This window comes from Martes martes (assembly GCF_963455335.1).
Source record: "Martes martes genome assembly, chromosome: 7".
Taxonomy (NCBI): Eukaryota; Metazoa; Chordata; class Mammalia; order Carnivora; family Mustelidae; genus Martes; species Martes martes.
Window position 1 is genome coordinate 61,193,355 of NC_137894.1, and position 16,729 is coordinate 61,210,083.

The 16,729-nt window shown below is 40.9% G+C and overlaps 2 protein-coding genes across 4 annotated transcripts in view; both read right to left on the minus strand.

Annotated features, from left to right (window-relative positions):
- Positions 1-12,687, minus strand: part of VPS39 (VPS39 subunit of HOPS complex) — a 47,741-nt gene extending 35,054 nt beyond the window's left edge. Inside the window, exons 1-2 of the mRNA XM_080807604.1 lie at positions 12,430-12,687; positions 5,238-5,303 (exon numbers count right to left, since the gene is read on the minus strand). Coding sequence (XP_080663730.1) covers positions 5,238-5,303; positions 12,430-12,502 — 139 coding nt within the window. The 5' untranslated portion in view covers positions 12,503-12,687. The remainder of the gene's footprint in view (positions 1-5,237; positions 5,304-12,429) is intronic.
- A 2,259-nt stretch (positions 12,688-14,946) lies between these two features.
- The window catches only part of TMEM87A (transmembrane protein 87A), a 43,872-nt gene continuing 42,089 nt past the window's right edge, over positions 14,947-16,729 (minus strand). For all 3 annotated transcript variants that reach the window (XM_080807997.1, XM_080807998.1, XM_080807996.1), the window contains exon 20: positions 14,947-16,202. In XM_080807997.1, the coding sequence (XP_080664123.1) occupies positions 16,161-16,202 (42 nt within the window). In that variant the 3' untranslated portion in view covers positions 14,947-16,160. The remainder of the gene's footprint in view (positions 16,203-16,729) is intronic.

Consider the following 16,729-nt stretch of genomic DNA (forward strand, 5'->3'; position numbering starts at 1 on the left):
AAGACTGTTCATACTGCTGACCCCGAGCTGCTCCCCACAGCTAGTGGGGTCCATGGCCCCGAAATTGGTGGAGTGTCTCCAAGTCAGCCACAAGTGCCCATGCCACCAAAGCTGGTCTTACTTCTTCCACCTGTCCCTCAGCAGAGGAGATGAAGGGGCTTGGGAGTTGCGGGAGATTCAGAAACATGTCCTGTATTCTGCCATTACATTTCACGAGAAAAAAAAAAATTCAGCCACTTCCTGCTTGGTAACTAGTTCTATACTTGAAAAGGGCTTTATTATTACTTCCAACGATTCTCTTCATAAGCTGAATTACCTCAGACTGAGATTCTCAAACTTTGTGGCCTCAGGACACCTTCACAGCCTTAAAAATTGAGAATCCCAAAACTTCAACATGGGTCGTAGTTATCAATGTACACCAGGGTGGAAATTAAGACCGAGAAATTTTTTTTTTTAGTATATGTGCTGCCGAAGCGAGCACAAGACCGAGAAATTTTTAAAATCTGTATTTATTAACTTATTTTTAAACATTAGTAATAAGCCCAGTATGTGTTAGCATAAATAACGTTTTAATGAAAAACTGTTTTTCCAAATTAAAAAAAAATGCACTGTTTTATATTTTGTAAATCTCTTTTAAATGCCTGGGTTAACAGAACATGGTGGACTCTCACATCTGCTTCTGTACTATTTTGATACACTGCTTTGAATGAAGGATATGACAAAAATCTGTCCACACATAGACACAGAGCTGGAAAATGGAGGAATATTTTAAAGCTTTTTCATGGGGTGCCTGGGTGGCTCAGTCGGTTAATCATTTGCTTTGGCTCAGGTCATGATCCCAGGGTCCTAGAATAGAGTCTTGCATTGGGCTCCCTGCTTAGTGAGGAGCCTGTCTCTCTCCCTCTGCTGCTCCCCCTGCTTGTGTGCTTGCGCGCTCTCTCTCTCTCTGTCAAATAAATAAATAAAGTCTTTAAAATAAATTAATTAATAAAAAAATAAAGTTTTTTTCAGATAATTGTCCATCTTCTTCTTTGATACCATACGAAAACTTGACAAATGGAGTGTCTAACAATGTGGAATCTGAAACCTATTAATGAAACTTTCTGTCAAATTGAAGTCAATTAGCTTATCTTACACATTAATTAATTATTTGATTAAATTAATACTAGGCTCCACACCTAGCATAGAGCCAATGTGGGGCTTGAACTCATGACCCTGAGATCAAGACCTGAGCTGAACTCAAGAATCAGACACTTAACTGACTAAGCCACCCAGGCACCCCCTGTCTTAGACTTTGAATGGATCTTTTTACTCATGCATGATTTAGAAACTTCATGCACTGGAAAATATTGTTCACTGAATCACACAGATTTTCCAAATGTTGGCATATTTTGTTATAGGACACATATATATATGTCCTATGTCATCATATTTATTATCACCTCCAATGTCATCAGAAAAGTACTGAGAAGCTGTCAAGTTCATGGGGTGGATATAATTTTTCCACAATTCTAATCTTCTACTGAAAGCCCTAGCCTGACTGTTAGCCACAGATACTTTCAGTTGTTTTCTTTGAAGTGACAGATTCCTTTCTTCGGTTTTTAAGAAAATATGCACCAAACACCCAAATGGTGTGCAAAACCACAGTCTGTCAGTCATTCTTTTAAACAACAATGATGCTTCATGAAAAAGTGGCCAGTTCAGCTCAGAACTCAAACAAGAACTTTTTCTCAAGGCAGTCACTGTGCTTCACACCTTGGCACACAGCACTTCTTACTACATCAGAGATTATTAAAAAGAAATATTGTCAAGGGGCACCTGGGTGGCTCAGTGGGTTAAAGCCTCTGCCTTTGGCTCAGGTCGTGGTCCCAGGGTCCTGGGATCAAGCCCTGCATCGGGCTCTCTGCTCAGCAGGAATCCTGCTTCCCTGCCTCTCTCTCTGCCTGCCTCTCTGCCTACCTGTGATCTCTGTCTGTCAAATAAATAAATAAAATCTTAAAAACGAAAAAAGAAATATTGTCAAAGATCAGGATATAATAAAATAATTTTATTGCCGCACAAAGAACATCTTTAGGTGAAACTTGGTTTAAAAAAAACAGAAACCGGGGCGCCTGGGTGGCTCAGTGGGTTAGAGCCTCTGCCTTCGGCTCAGGTCATGATCCCAGGGTCCTAGGATTGAGCCCCGCATCGAACTCTCTGCTCGGTGGGGAGCCTGCTTCCTCCTCTCTCTCTCTGCTGGCCTCTCTGCCTACTTGTGATCTCTATCAAATAAATAAATAAAATCTTTTAAAAAATCAATTAAAGAAAAAAAAAACAGAAACCACAGTGAGAGCGAGCTGGAGAGCACCACGACTACTACGAGAACAGCTACATACCAACAAGCTCGTTAACCACTGCCCTGAACTTATGCTAAGGGCCCACAGTTCTAGCTACCATCAGTGCAGATGTCAATAAATGTCAGTAAAAAAACGGTGCAGTGGCACCGTGAACTTAGTTTTGACCTGGTAAACCTTCTAAAAGGATCCTGGGGACACCGTGGGGTCTACTGACCACACTTTGAGAACAACTGCTCTAAGGTGATGGCACTGATGTAAACGTGAAGTTGTTAAGACATTTGATGTGAGCTCATCTAACGCCTCTGTTTAAGAGAGGAGTAAAATGAGGCCTAGAAGCATTTCCGAGCTCAAAGAAATGACTAACATCTGATCTTAGGTACCCCTAATTCCAGTCTCTCCGTGACACCTTATCACCCTCTCTCCTTCCTCAGAAAGACAGTCTGGTTGCAGCCTAATTTAGGTTTGGAATAGCTCAAACTTAGGAACCAAGTTAGTTCTATGGCTGATTCATAGAGGCCCAAGTCTATTTCTTTTTCGGGCCATAAATAGGCCAGAGCTGAGCCAGAACTGAACTGTTCTCTAAGAATACAGGGAGAAGTCAAGTTTCTCATCAGAGTCTGATTCCCAATTGTCTAAGGCAGGTCGCACTGCTACTCAAGTTACCTATGCAGAAATTGAGCCCCAGGAACGAATGTCTCAAAAGTCCCTTGGTGAATCCATCACAGGGCATGAACAATCAGCACCAGGGTTCCAAGTCATATTAGCACTAATATTATCAGTTAGAGACTACACTATGTTGAGAGTTACTCTTCTGGTCTAGTTTTCAATTCCCTACCATTTATATAGAAATGACCTATCAAACAAATCACTTTATCATAGCATTTAGTATCTGAAGCTACAAAGAACTTCTCATCTGTTGGTGTAAAGAATATTACACAGTATACACTGCATAGTATCTGAGCCTATAGTGGACAGTCAAATCACGGTTGTCAAATGCTGAATAAAATCCAAGGCAAGCTTAATTTTTAAATTATAGTCTAATAAGTGTCACAAAACGGAAATATTCTGGCCCTGAGAACTAGAAATTTATAGCAAGGGCAAGCAAAGTCCTGCCCTGGGGTCAAATCCAGCCCTTGACATGTCTTTATAAATAAAGTTTTGTTGGAACACAGCCACGCCACTCCTTTGCATACAGTCTATGGCTGCTTTTTGCTGAAATAGCAAAAGCTTTTTGCTGAAATAGCAAAGTTGGTAGTCACAACAGAGATCTCAGAGCTTACGAAGCCTAAACTACTTATTTTTTGGCCCTTTCTGGGATAAGTTTACTGATCCCTGATTTAAAGGAAAGTTGAAAAACTTAGAAATGAAATACACCCTCTGCTGGTTTCTCTTCTGAACAGGTGCCTTCCTCTTCCCTACTCCACTGGTGATAGGTAGCAGAATAGCATCCCCCCAAATTATGCCACTTTGGGATAAGGATTATTTTGAGCTGAGGGCAACTGGGAAGAAGCAGATAAAGAAAAGCTCTCTCCCTCCATCTAATTTGCCTAAAAACAGAACATACATTTATAAAGGTGTCCCTCCTCCCTTTTCTACCAAGGACAGCATTTAATCAGCAGAGACAGCTCTAAACCCTCATCAGCCTAGAGAGGACACCAGAACAATCTATTAACAAACTTTACTTATTCATCCTTATTCCATTAGTTCCCCCATGTGTCTGCCTTTTAACAGTTTGCCATCCTAGAAACTCAAAGTCCTTTTCCTTTGTCTTACCACTTTTCTAAAAATTTGTTGTTCATTTGTTAAGATGTTATATAAGCCCAAATTCCAACCACAACCCCTTTGTGTTACCCATGTCTGAGTGCTCCCATGTGTATGTGTAATACATGTTAATACACTTGTTTTTCTCTTGTTAATCTGTCTTTTGTCAGTCCAATTTACATGTTCCTACCCAAGGAACCTAAAATGGGTAGAATGAAATTCCCCTCCACATGCCCTAGAAAGATGCCCGTTTTTCCCATGTTACCCTTGCTCCAGGTTCCAAAAGGAAGTATCTATTTCCAATCTTACTTTAAGCTATTTACTACAGAAAGTTTATTGGGTTGAAAGGCATGAAATTTCATTTTTCCTAATATAGTCAAATAATGACAATTTCATATGGTTCAACCACTCTGGCATTAACAGCAGATTTCTAAAGACTCTGTAGCTCCAATGTATATTATCCAAACCCATCAATTTTCCATAAAGAGACTATAGAAATAAAATCAGGAAAAGGAAGTGCGGTGCTTTTTTCCCTCCAACAGAGGAAACCCTAACAAAATAAATTTCAAATACTTTAGTTATTAGTCTACATTTTTATAAACAAAGTCACGTCTGATTGGAGCTTTACTTTTCAAAGTCCTTGCATCTGACCCCGACAATTTTGTGAGATAGACAGTTTATAAAAGAGAAAAATGACAAAGGAAAGGACCTACTCAGTCATTTGGCCAAGAAGAAGGAAAGCTGGGCCCAAACCTGGGCCTCCTCTCTGCTAGTCCACCCCTCACAAGTTAACAAAAGTTGTGGTTCCCAATTTGTTTTCTACTACCAAAACATTCATGTAAAAATCTTATTCACATCAGTAATACTTATTTCTGACAGTGGCTCTCCTATAAGCAAGGAGGGGAGGAATACTCAACTGCACCTACCAGATCAGGATAGGGGAACAGAAAAACAGAAAAAAAACAAAAATGCCAGAGATTTTCTCATGATTCTCCCTACTCTCCCACTGTACTACTCTCAACCCCCATCATTTTTAAAGGTCCAGGAATCACTGATTTCACAGCTGTATACTGGCTGACCACAATTTTCTGCATGAGTAGTAAGTCACCTCTCTCTTGAGGCTGGAGAGCTGCCACTTACCAGTGTCCTTCCGGATCCTATAGAGAAGAAGATGTCCTTGTTTGGTGCCAACAAGAAGCCATTCCTCTGGAAGAGAAAAGAGGAGAGAAAAAGGTCAATCAGCTTTAGTAAAACCCTATTTCTTGAGCTGGGGCTTGTAATCAGAAATCAAAGGGGCCAGAAAATGAGTTGCTTTTGATAGCAGGTGTTTTGCAAAGCTAAGGACTATTTATATTCAAGAAATGTTTGAGAAGCAACCCATCAAAAAAGTATCATTACCAGACATATTAGAGAACAGTGTTTCAAAATTAGACTGACCAAAAATAAGATGAAAATTTATAAAATCATAAAATGGATAGTGTAAACATGAAACTAGGTAACTAATAGCAGAAACAAAACTAAACGGCACCCTTTAAAGATTTAATGCTTTTACTTTAGGGAAAATAAGAAGTGCTACCAATATTAAGCTTACAGAACTCATTATCTTAAATGACGGTCTAGCAGATACAAAAAGAAAGTGTTGACAAAGATGTGAAGAAATTGGAACCTTTAGATGTTGTTGGCAGGAATATAAAATGGTGCGGTCATTCTGGAAAACAGTCTGGCAGTTCCTCAAAAGATTATACATAGAGTTGTCATATGACAATTCTACCCCTGGGCATATACACAAGAGAAATGAAAACATATACCCACAGAAAACCTTATACACAGATGTTCAGAGCGGCGGCATCTCTAACGGCCAAAAGTACATCAACTGACGGATGGATAAACAAAATGCCGCAAATCCATCCATACAATGGAATATTAACCAGCCATTAAAAGGAATGAGGTGCGGATACATGCTTATATAGGGATACATTCCTATATAATAGGGATGAACCTGACATTATTCTACATGAAAGAAGCCAGACGAAAAAGGCTACATATTTTATGACTCTATTTATATGAAATATCAGAGTAGCCAAATCTATAGAGACAAACAGATTAGTGGTTGTCTAAGGCTGGTGGGTTTACAAGAAAACAGGGGAGCAAGTACTAATGGGTATGAGGTTTTTCTTAGGGTGATGAAATGTTCGAAGACTGACTGTGGCAAGACTTGCACTGTACTAAAAAAACCACTTAACTGTACATTTTAACTGGGTGAATTGTATGGTAGTTAAATTACATCTCAATAAAGTTCTTATTACAAAAAAGAAAGCTGGTCTACGCCAGCAGTTCTTTGGTATGTATCAGAATTAATTGAGGATCTGTTAAAACAGGTTGCTAGGCCCTGCCCTCAGTTTCCAATTCAGCAGGTCTCACAGGGGGCCTGGAAACATCCATTTCTAACAAGTTCCCAGGTGACAGTAATGCTGCTGGTTCAAGGACCACATTTTTGGGAGACACTGGTCTATGCTAAAAGAGGCTCCAATAGGGTTTAAATAATTACCCTGTCAGATCTATATTAACTCATTCAGGGAAGTTAAGCATGTACAGATACTTCCTCAGCTTTCGGATACTGTAAAAGGTCATTCATTCCTTTCATAAACTCTCTTGATCCTCTTGGATAATGGTACAAACAGATAAACTTTACTGAGCATGTGTTATGCTCCAGGAAATGCTAAGCACATATCACATGCTACTTCATTAATCCTCACAAGTATCCTTTGAGGTATGTCCTTCTTATATATCTCCATTTCACAGATGAGGAAGTTGAGGCCTAGGGTATAAGTAATTTGTCCAGAGTCATACATGTAGGAAGATGTGTGTAGAAGCGTCAGGATGAAACCACAGGCTGTGATGCAATGACGAAGGCATCCTATGTCAAAAGAATGGGTGTTGGCCAGAGGCTGTCTGCAAGGCACTGGCTGTATTTATAAAAACAGGCCAGAGGCCACATCAGGAACATTTTTTCCAGGTTGATGTCCTCAGTCTTCCAAAAAAATATAGTGATTCTGACTTCTCTTGTGTTTTAAAGCAAAGGCAGGACACAGAAAGTAAGACAGTATGTGCTCTTAATGACATTAAGAGAAATCAAAAATAACACTGGCTCTAAAGGAATGTTGGAGATTTATGTTGGAGCAAAACACAGAAAACAAAGAAACAAGTTCACAATGCTTGCTCTGTAAAAGATATTGTGCTTAGAATTCTACTTATAGATATCACTGTACTGAGCAATTGGTAATACTGAAGTTGATTTCCAGGACACCACTGCTATTTCAGATATAAAAAAAATGAGGTGGAAATTGTTTTTAACCCACTTATAACATACATAAAAATCTAAAACCAAAAGGCTAAAAGAATATTCACCATCTTCCCCATTCTTCCCTCCCTAATCTACTCCCCAAATCCCTACCAGCTCCTGTTTTCCTTTATCTCTTTTAACAGCCACATCTTAACACTCAGGTCTGCAAGGCCTATCAATTTTAGCTCCACAAGGTAGCTTGCAAAAGCCATATCCCAGTCCCTCCAGGGACCCCTGTGATGGCCTCAACTGGTCTCATTATATGTGTCCTTCCATGTTTGCTGTAGGTTACCTAGAGCACATCTGTGAGACTGTCACACCGGTGCTTACCTCCTCATGAGCACTACCAAAATACGAAGTCAAACTCATAAGCATGACATTCAAGGGTCTACTTTCCATTTTATTGAAATGTTTACTTGCCAGCAGATGTTATATTTAAATATATTTATTTCTTTGAGAGAGTGAGAGACAGCATGACAGGGGAGAAGGTCAGAGGGAGAAGCAGACTCCCCGTGGAGCTGGGAGACCGATGCAGGACTCGATTCCAGGACCCCAGGATCATGACCTGAGCCGAAGGAAGTCGCTTAACCAACTGAGCCACACAGGAGCCCAAATTTAAAAATTTTTAATTGAGGTTTTATTTAACCCTTTTCACATGTTCATTTGAAGGTGCTAAGGGGGAAAAACCACTTATTATACATATAAAGTATTTTAACAACTTTCCTTTAAGTAGTAAAAGCACCACACACACATTACTAAGCCTCACACTCAAGGGAAAACAGCACATCACTCAGATGCACTCATGACACACAACCTTGAAGAAGCCTGATTTGGTTAGAGAAGTCAGGGGCGGGGGGCGCCTGGGTAATTTTAGTCTGTTAAGCATCTGCCTTCGGCTCAGGTGATGATCCCGGAGTCCCAGGATGAAGCCCCACATGGGCTCCCTGCTCAGCAAAGAGCCTGTGTCTCCATCTGCTCCTCACCCCACTCCTGCTCTCTCTCAAATAAATAAAATCTTTGAGAAAAAAAAATTTTTTTAATTAAAAAAAAAGGTTGGTGGGGGCTCAGGTGACCACAGGACCACAGGACCTGACCCATGATTGGGCCTCCACAGTCTATGACATGTCATCATATAATACAATCATGGAGGCAAAGCACAGAGAATGAGAGGTTTGCAGAGCAGACACAGAATGGAATAGACAGTCCCTTCCGAGATTCAATACAGCATCAGAAAGTGGGACATACTACAAAAACGGTGTAGTCTGTTGGTAGCATATATATAAACAAATGTGAATCAGCCCTAGAAAACTCCTAACAGCCTAATGCTGAGCCACAAGGTTGGACTTTATTCCTCCTGCAGAATGAGTAAGTGCTGGGCCATCTTGCTCATAATTACCCTAATGAAGCTTCGTCCAACAGTACAACCTAGTCCAAGCTCATGTGATAAACAGTTCCATTCCCGGCCCAATGCTGGCCACTGCAGGGAATGCAGAAATGAAACAGGTAGTGGTCACTTCCCTTTTTGGGGTCATAGAGCAAAGAACAGTGTTTCTTAAAGCATAAGCCTGTTTAGCTGCATCAGAATCACCTGAACTTATTAAAAATGCAAATTGTATAGTGCTGTTCCCAGAGATTCTGACACAATAATTCTGCAGCGGTGACCTGAAACCCACATTTTTTAATTCAATTTTTTAATTATATGATTCATCTATGTCGTTCCAATGCTAAAACCGTAGGAAGTCTAGCTTCCATCCTTGTCCACTCTCCCTGTTTTCTCCATCTGCTATAGGCAACCATATTAGTCCTTTTTATCCTACTGTTTCTTTGGAAAATAGAAGAATGAATGTGTAGACACACATACAGATACACAGATACAAACACACATCAGCATTTTTTTTAACAGGTTCTGAATATATATTATATTTTGGAACCAGGGTCCAGAATAAGACATGATTTACTGGATATGTGACCTTGGAAAAATCACTCAGATTCTCAGGTTACTCCTCTGTAAAATGGAGATATTATTTCATAAAAGTTTAATAAGGATTAGTACTCAATAAATGGAAGCTGTTACTATTAATATCAATTAATATTAATTCATTCATTCAACAGATTTAATGAATACCATTATAAGAACTATTCCAGGAAGTACAAATAAAGCAATGTACAAAACTAAGTTCCAGTTCTGAAGGAATTTATATTCTAATATGGAGAGAGACAATAATATAACATAAAATAGCATTAGGTGACAATCTATGACAAGAAGATAAGGCTGAGTAAGAATAGCACCTTGTCTTTTATATAGCATCGTTAGGGAAGGTCTTGCTGATTTATGTGACATTTCAGCAGACACCCAAAGGAAATGAGGAATGAGTTCTGTAATATTTAGAGCAAGAGAGTGCCAGGCAGAGGAAAAGAACAAGCGCAGAAGCCCCGAGGTAGGTACGTGCTTTGTGTGTTATGGAACAAGGAAGACGGTGTGACTAGTAGAACGGAGCAGGAGCTAAGAGCATAGATGGGGTAGATGAGGGGAAGCAACCACAGGCCTGATGATGTCAGATGTAGAAACCACAGCAAGGACTTTGGAACTTATTCTAGTTGTGACAGGAAGCTACTGAAGGGTTCTGAGTAGAGAAGAGATGCGACCAGATCCAGTTTTCAAGGGATCACTCTTCCTCTGTGTGGATAAAAGACTGAAAGTGGCACAATGACAAACACAGGGTGATCAGTCAGAGGACTACTACAGTAATTCAGATGAGAGAGGTGGTGCTTTCATCAGAATAGAAATAGTGCAGATGGAGACAAGTGACTGAATTCTAGACTTAACCTGGAGGTGGAGCAGATAAGATTTGCACACAGATTGGATGTGGTGTATAAGAGAAGTGAAGAATGGTTCCAAAATCATCAGAAAAAAATGGGAACAGAAATGTCATTTGCTGAGATGTGGGATACAGAGGGACAAGCGTGTTTTGGGAGAGTGGAATCAAGAACCATTATGGTCATGCCATTAGACATCCATTTGAAGGTGCTGAAAAGGCAGCTGGATTCTACAACTCTGGAGTTTAGGGAGAAGTCATCATCATCATCAGTATCCCCATTTCCATTTCCCAAGAGATGGATTATGGTGTCTCTCGAATATTGTCTGGCCCTGCGTGATCTGGTTTCGGGAGGTTTCTGGATGAATTTTAGGTAAAAGGGGTAACAACTAGATATGCCAATATTCACTGCTGCTTAAGTCTGAAAACAGCTTTGAGTCAAGAGGTGGTAAACAGCCTCTTGCAGCCCAATACCTACCACAGCATCCTAGAAGGTATAAGCATTTCTCCTGTAGGCTGGGAGATCAAGGTAGGAAAAACTATCTAGCATTTCAAAACTATCTTTCTGAAAAGCTCAAGTACAGGGAATCTTTATAGCGTGACAAAGTGGACTGGTGAGAGGATAAGATACGTGTACTACTAGTTCCATAGTGTAATAGTCAAGGATTATGGCAAGCTAAGTAAAGCATGTTAAGCAGCTGCATTCACCCTTTCCAGAAGCATATGTCCTAGGCTGAGCTGAGTACCCCTCCTCCATGTTTCTATAATAGGCAGCATATGCCTCCAGTATCATTTATCTTGTATCATAATCTGTTCTTATGACTTTGTCCCTCACTGTGTGTCCTAGGAGCACAGGCACTGTTTCTTATTCATCCCTTTATCCTTGTCTTCGGCAGAGAAACTGCGCCATACAGGCATTTAATATATATCTGATGAAGAATTAGAAGAATGTGTCCCTTTGTGCAGTGTCAAGTCTTTCATTTTTTAAATTTCTTTTTCTCCTCTATTTATTTTTGATCTTTGCTAAGCACTTAATAACAGAAAATGGAGGTTTTCTTGAGATATTCGGAGGAAGCAAGATTCTCTCCTTAACCCAAGGGACTAGGACAGCTTACTGTGGAGGCGTGATTTTAAAGAAGCCCGGGGCTGCTAGAGGCAAGACTGTGCACATTAACATGAAGACCTGTAGTGAAAGGACCCTACTGAAAAGGCTGTGAAGAACTCTGCAAGACTGCCTGGGTGGCAATGTCCATAAACAATGCAGAAGATGCCAGGCACCACCAAATTCCACCAGGCCCATCTTGGGTACCTAGCTCAGTATAAGATCTGATGAAGCGTTCTGAGACACCTTTTCATGGCCCTTATTTCTAGTACCTGGACATTAACAAGAAAGACTGAAATTATTTGTTTGGTCTTTGGTGACTGTTATCAGACACGACCACTCTAAAAGCATAATATTCATAATTAAGAGTCAAAGTTTAGACCTCTGAAACCATTTCTATTCTAGAGCATACAAGAGATACCCTACCCTACTTTCTGTACTGGCCGATCCCAAGAGGATCACACAAATTTTTAATAGGTTAGATTTCATTACAGCCTCGAATGATGCTCTTCTACCCACATAGTTAAGTAGCTTGGGCACTTTGAATGTAAGGCAGTCAACCACTTGGCTAGACTGAGTTTAGAACAACAACGTGAATTACCTACAATAATAATAAGTGAACGATGAGTGATCACTAAGGGAAAAAGGCATATGGTGTTAACGCATTTAGTGCCCCTAAAACAGTGTTGTTTTTCATCTAGAAAACAAAAGAATCATCCGGGCAAGTTCAAGCCCCGGGCAAGTTGAAAACTCCCCACTGCTTGCCCCTCCAAACTGAAGACTTATTGGGTCTCGAAAGGAGCCAAAGCTCAGTACAGTTAATAAGAAAAGCTCAACCTTCAACTCTGTACCGAAAACAAGAGTAAACGTACTTAAAATGACTGGGTTCCGAAAGACTGCCCCAACAGTCCCACTGAGCTCGGTGTAAACGCCCTCCCTCATCCCAGGTCTTTCGGACAGTGTCCGACGGGAGTTTTTACAGCCAGATGCCCGTCCACTTTCCCAGCCTTGTGAAAGGTCGGAACAGCCTCTGCGCCGACCCCGCCTCGGCCCCTGGGGCCCTCAGCTCACCCCAGGCAGCCAGACAGTCGATCTGCAGAGGTAGCTTTTCTAGGATCGGCACGGGCTCGAAGGCGTCGTGCATGGCGGCGAGCAGTCACTTCAGCAGCCTCACCCGTAATGGGTCGGGCCGGGCCAGGCCTCGGCCGGGAACCAGCCCAGTGGAAGGGCCAACCGTGATGCTGGACCGGGACCCTACCTACAGGGCATACGACAACACAGCCATCAACACCGGACTTCCTGCCGGGCTAAGCCCGCCTCTTCCGCAGCAGAAGCCCCGCCCTTTCCGCCCCAGCTTCTAACGCGCCTTCGAGGAATGCTGTGGCGTTTGTGCCACCCCCTCTACTGGGGACCCAGAGCCTCTCTGTCATGGAGCCGACTAGCAATGGGGTTAACAAAAAAGCGGGGGGTGGGGGGGGTGTTCTTAAAACTGCCTCAGACAGTGTAGCATGGTGGCGAACTCGGGATTTGGCTTGCTAGCCTGGATGGCTAATTTCTGCCATTTAGGAAATTAGCTGTGACGTTTAATCAATCTCTAGAAGCTTTGCTCTCTTATCTGCAAACGGTTGGTAGTCTTCCGTACTAACTTAGCGTTGTGCTTGCTTAGCAACTCCTGACCCACTCTAAACACCCAGTATATGGTTTTTGCATTACCATTATAATCACAACCTTACCCTTTTTTAAAGGTTGTTCCAAGGCAGTAGTTCTCAAAGTGTGGTCCCTAGACCAGTAGCATCAACACCACCTGGTTAACTTCTTAGAAATGCAGTCTTGGGCCTCATTCCTGACTTACTGAATCAGAATATGGCGGGGGTGGGGGATGGGTGGGGGGGTGGGTAGGGGTAGGTTTCAGCAGTCCGTGCTTTAGTTAAGTTCCCAAAGTGAGTCCATGCACTTTAAAATTTGGAAAACCACTGCAATAATGATGCAACCCCACCCCCACCCCCGACCCCACCCCCAACCTCCACAGGAAATAGGAGGTAGGTCATAAAAGTAAGCATTTGGGTCTAAAGCAAAAATGTAAATGAAAAAAAGGGGTGAGTCTATGATAAGTAAAAATAAATAAATAAATAACACCTGGGTGAGTCAAGTCAGTTAGGAGTCTGCCTTCAGCTCAGGTCATGATCCTGGGATCTTGGGGTCCTGGGATGCAATACCGCATCTGTATCCAGCTCCTTGCTCAGCAGAGTGCCTGCTTCTGCCTCTGCCAGCTGTTCTCCCTGCTTGTGCTCCTCTCTTCATCTCTCTGACAAATAAAGTCTTTTAAAAAAGTAAATAAATAGGCACTTGGGTGGCTCAGTCGTTGAGCATCTGCCTTCTGCTCTGGTGTGATTCCAGGGTCCTGGGATCGAGCCCCACATTGGGCTCCCTGCTTGGCTGGAAGCCTGCTTTTCCCTCTCCCTCTCCCCGTTTGTGTTCCCTCTATCACTGTTTTTCTCTCTGGCAAATAAATAAAATCTTTAAAATAAATAAATAAACAAAATAAAATAGCCTCAGGTACCTGGGTGGCTAGGTTGAGCAACTGCCTTCAGCTCAGGTCATGATCCTGGAGTTCCAGGATCAATTCCTGAATCGGGCTCCCTGCTCAGTGGGGAGTCTGCTTTTCCCTCTGACCCTCCCCCCTCTCGTGCTCTCTCACAGATAAATAAATAAAATATTTTTTAAAAAATGGACTTGGTCAGTTTATTTATTTCACCCCCCCCTTCATCTTTATACAATGGCAGTTTCTTCACTTGTAAATTAGGATAGTTGTCCCATCTTTACCAAATGTTATTTCTGATAATCCAGTGAAATATTTTCAAGGTGTTAATACTAACACAAAAATTGCTAAATAAATCAAGTGTTATGGCTGATTTTCACCATGTAAAATAAACACCTCGAAAATTTAGAATTGCCAGCTGCTGTACTGGAAGAAGGCCTAATACCTAATAGTTTCAGTCCCAAGGACTAAGAACTAAGTAGATCTATGTGATATTAAAAATTACTTCTGAGCCAGTTTTAAGAAATGATACACTGTATCTAATCACAGTGACATAACCCATTAAGAGAAAGCAGAAAGAATTACCAAGTCCCAGTCTACATAATTTACTATACACTCCTGCTTAACACAATGATTTTTCCCCTAGTCTTAAGTCAACATCTAACCACCATCAAAAAATATTTGACCAACTATCTTGCTGCATTATAACTATTTTTCACTTGCTAAGTTTCAGTATGGAAGAAGAGAAGCACACAATAGTACCACTAGCCTTTTGCTAGTGGGTTAACCTGAGAATACAGTCAGCCCTTCATATTGTTCCTTAGAGATACTGCCTAGGTGATTTTTTTTTTAAATAACCATAGCAAACGGCTATAGAAAGATTTTAAAACACTTTCACTATTGTATGAGTTAGTGAAGACTGTGGTCATGTGGTCACTGGTTTCACAATTAGATGATGTAGAACAAAAACCATGAAAGGAAAATTCCCACAAGAGTTTAGGAAGAAGGGTCTTTAGAGGCAAGTCTGGGAAAAAAATGAGGAAAATATATTAATTTTGTTAAAATTTTTTTATATTAAAAAGTGGCATGAACTTTCTATGTAGAACAAAAATCTTGGGAAGGCAAAATTGGACAAAACCATTTAAACAGAAATATAGTGCTTCAAATGAGTCCCATCACCTTGTGATGTCTCTTATAAAGTCTCTAAACCAACACCAGGTATAAGAACAGTCAATCCTAAAGAATGAGCAGCAGTCCAGGGCCTCCACACTACTTCATGCAGGAAAAACTGTTTCAGTTAAGCCAGAAGGACCTGTTTCCTTTGTATTAGCTCCTGCTTAAGCACTACAGTTCCTTGAGCAGGGCGCTCACTCACAAGCACTTAGATGGAGTGCCTCTCTGCATCTAGTGCAACGCCCAGTGAATGGCATGAAGGCAAACAAAGCATTGCCTAGGATTCCACAATGCCGCTGCCCTTGGAGGCTTACAAAACAGTAGTTAAAAGTTCTGGAGTGTGCACCACATTGCCAGCAATGGGATGTGTCACAAAAGCAGATGTCAAGAGTTAAGCTAATATTTCTCTCTAAAGTACATCTGAAATAGAAAAATCTTTAATATACACCATTTGTAAACAAAATTGCACTTGATTTCTTTTAAATGATCTGAATCATACTGTAACAGGTTTCTCTCTTGCACGCTCTTCTTTTTGTTTTAAATCACCGACAGAACCATGGCTCCAGAAGTCAGGACTCTTTTTGTCTCCAAACTACCTCTGCGAGATACAACCTTGGCTTCTCAGGAAATGGAAAAATAATTAACAATTTCCCCCATCACCTATGTAACTCCCTAAATAAATAAAAATTATAGGCAGTTGCTCCTGGAGATTACATATTATGGCGTTGATGTCATAGTTCTTTAGAAGATGTTAAACTTTTTAGTTTGATAGATTAAACAATTGAAACATTATAGAAGGCTCAGGAACAACACACGTAAGTTGCATAAACATCCATGTCAGGGTATGTAAAGGAAAGGGGCATCAATGTTGTAAATAAAACACTTGTAGATTTTTCTCATCCTATGAACTTGTTTTCAGTAAGATGTTCTCCTTGTTTTGACACCTCTCACCAGCTCCAATGCACAAAGGTCAAGGAACAGATCAGGTTTCACTGCCTCCTTTAATTCCATGGAGGAGTGTAGAAGATTAACAAAGAAGCTGATCTCTTCCCAGATACTGCCATCTTCAACTGCACATCTTCCCATTTTTTTACTCCATTTTGGACCTTTCAAAGTGTGTAATCATTCGTTCCTAAGGTATAAAAGAGAAAGTTTTTTTCTAAGCATTTTAAATGGGTCTACATTCCAAATATCTTCTACAAAGATCACACACACACACATACACACACACACACACACACATTTCTGACAAGTACTTTTGTGTCCATTAACAAGTTAGAAATGGTTCCTAACTGGGGCGCCTGGGTGGCTCAGTTGGTTAAGCATCCGACTCTTAATTTCGGCTCAGGTCCTGATCTCAGGTCTGTGAGATCAAGCACTGCTTCACTTCAGGCTCTGAACTGAGCATGGAGCCTGCTTAGGATTCTCTTTCTTGCCACCCCAACCCACTTGCACTCTCTCTAAAAAAAAAAGAAAGAAAGAAAGAAAGAAATGGTCCTAACTATGAAGATTTTGAAACATTGAAACATACAGATGTCCAGGCCCCACCCAAGATTAACTGAATCAAAATCTCTAAATTTCTGGACATTAAACCACAGATTAAAAGGAACTGTGTATTTCTGAGTCAAAGAAGAGAAAGAAATAAACATCTACTTCAGA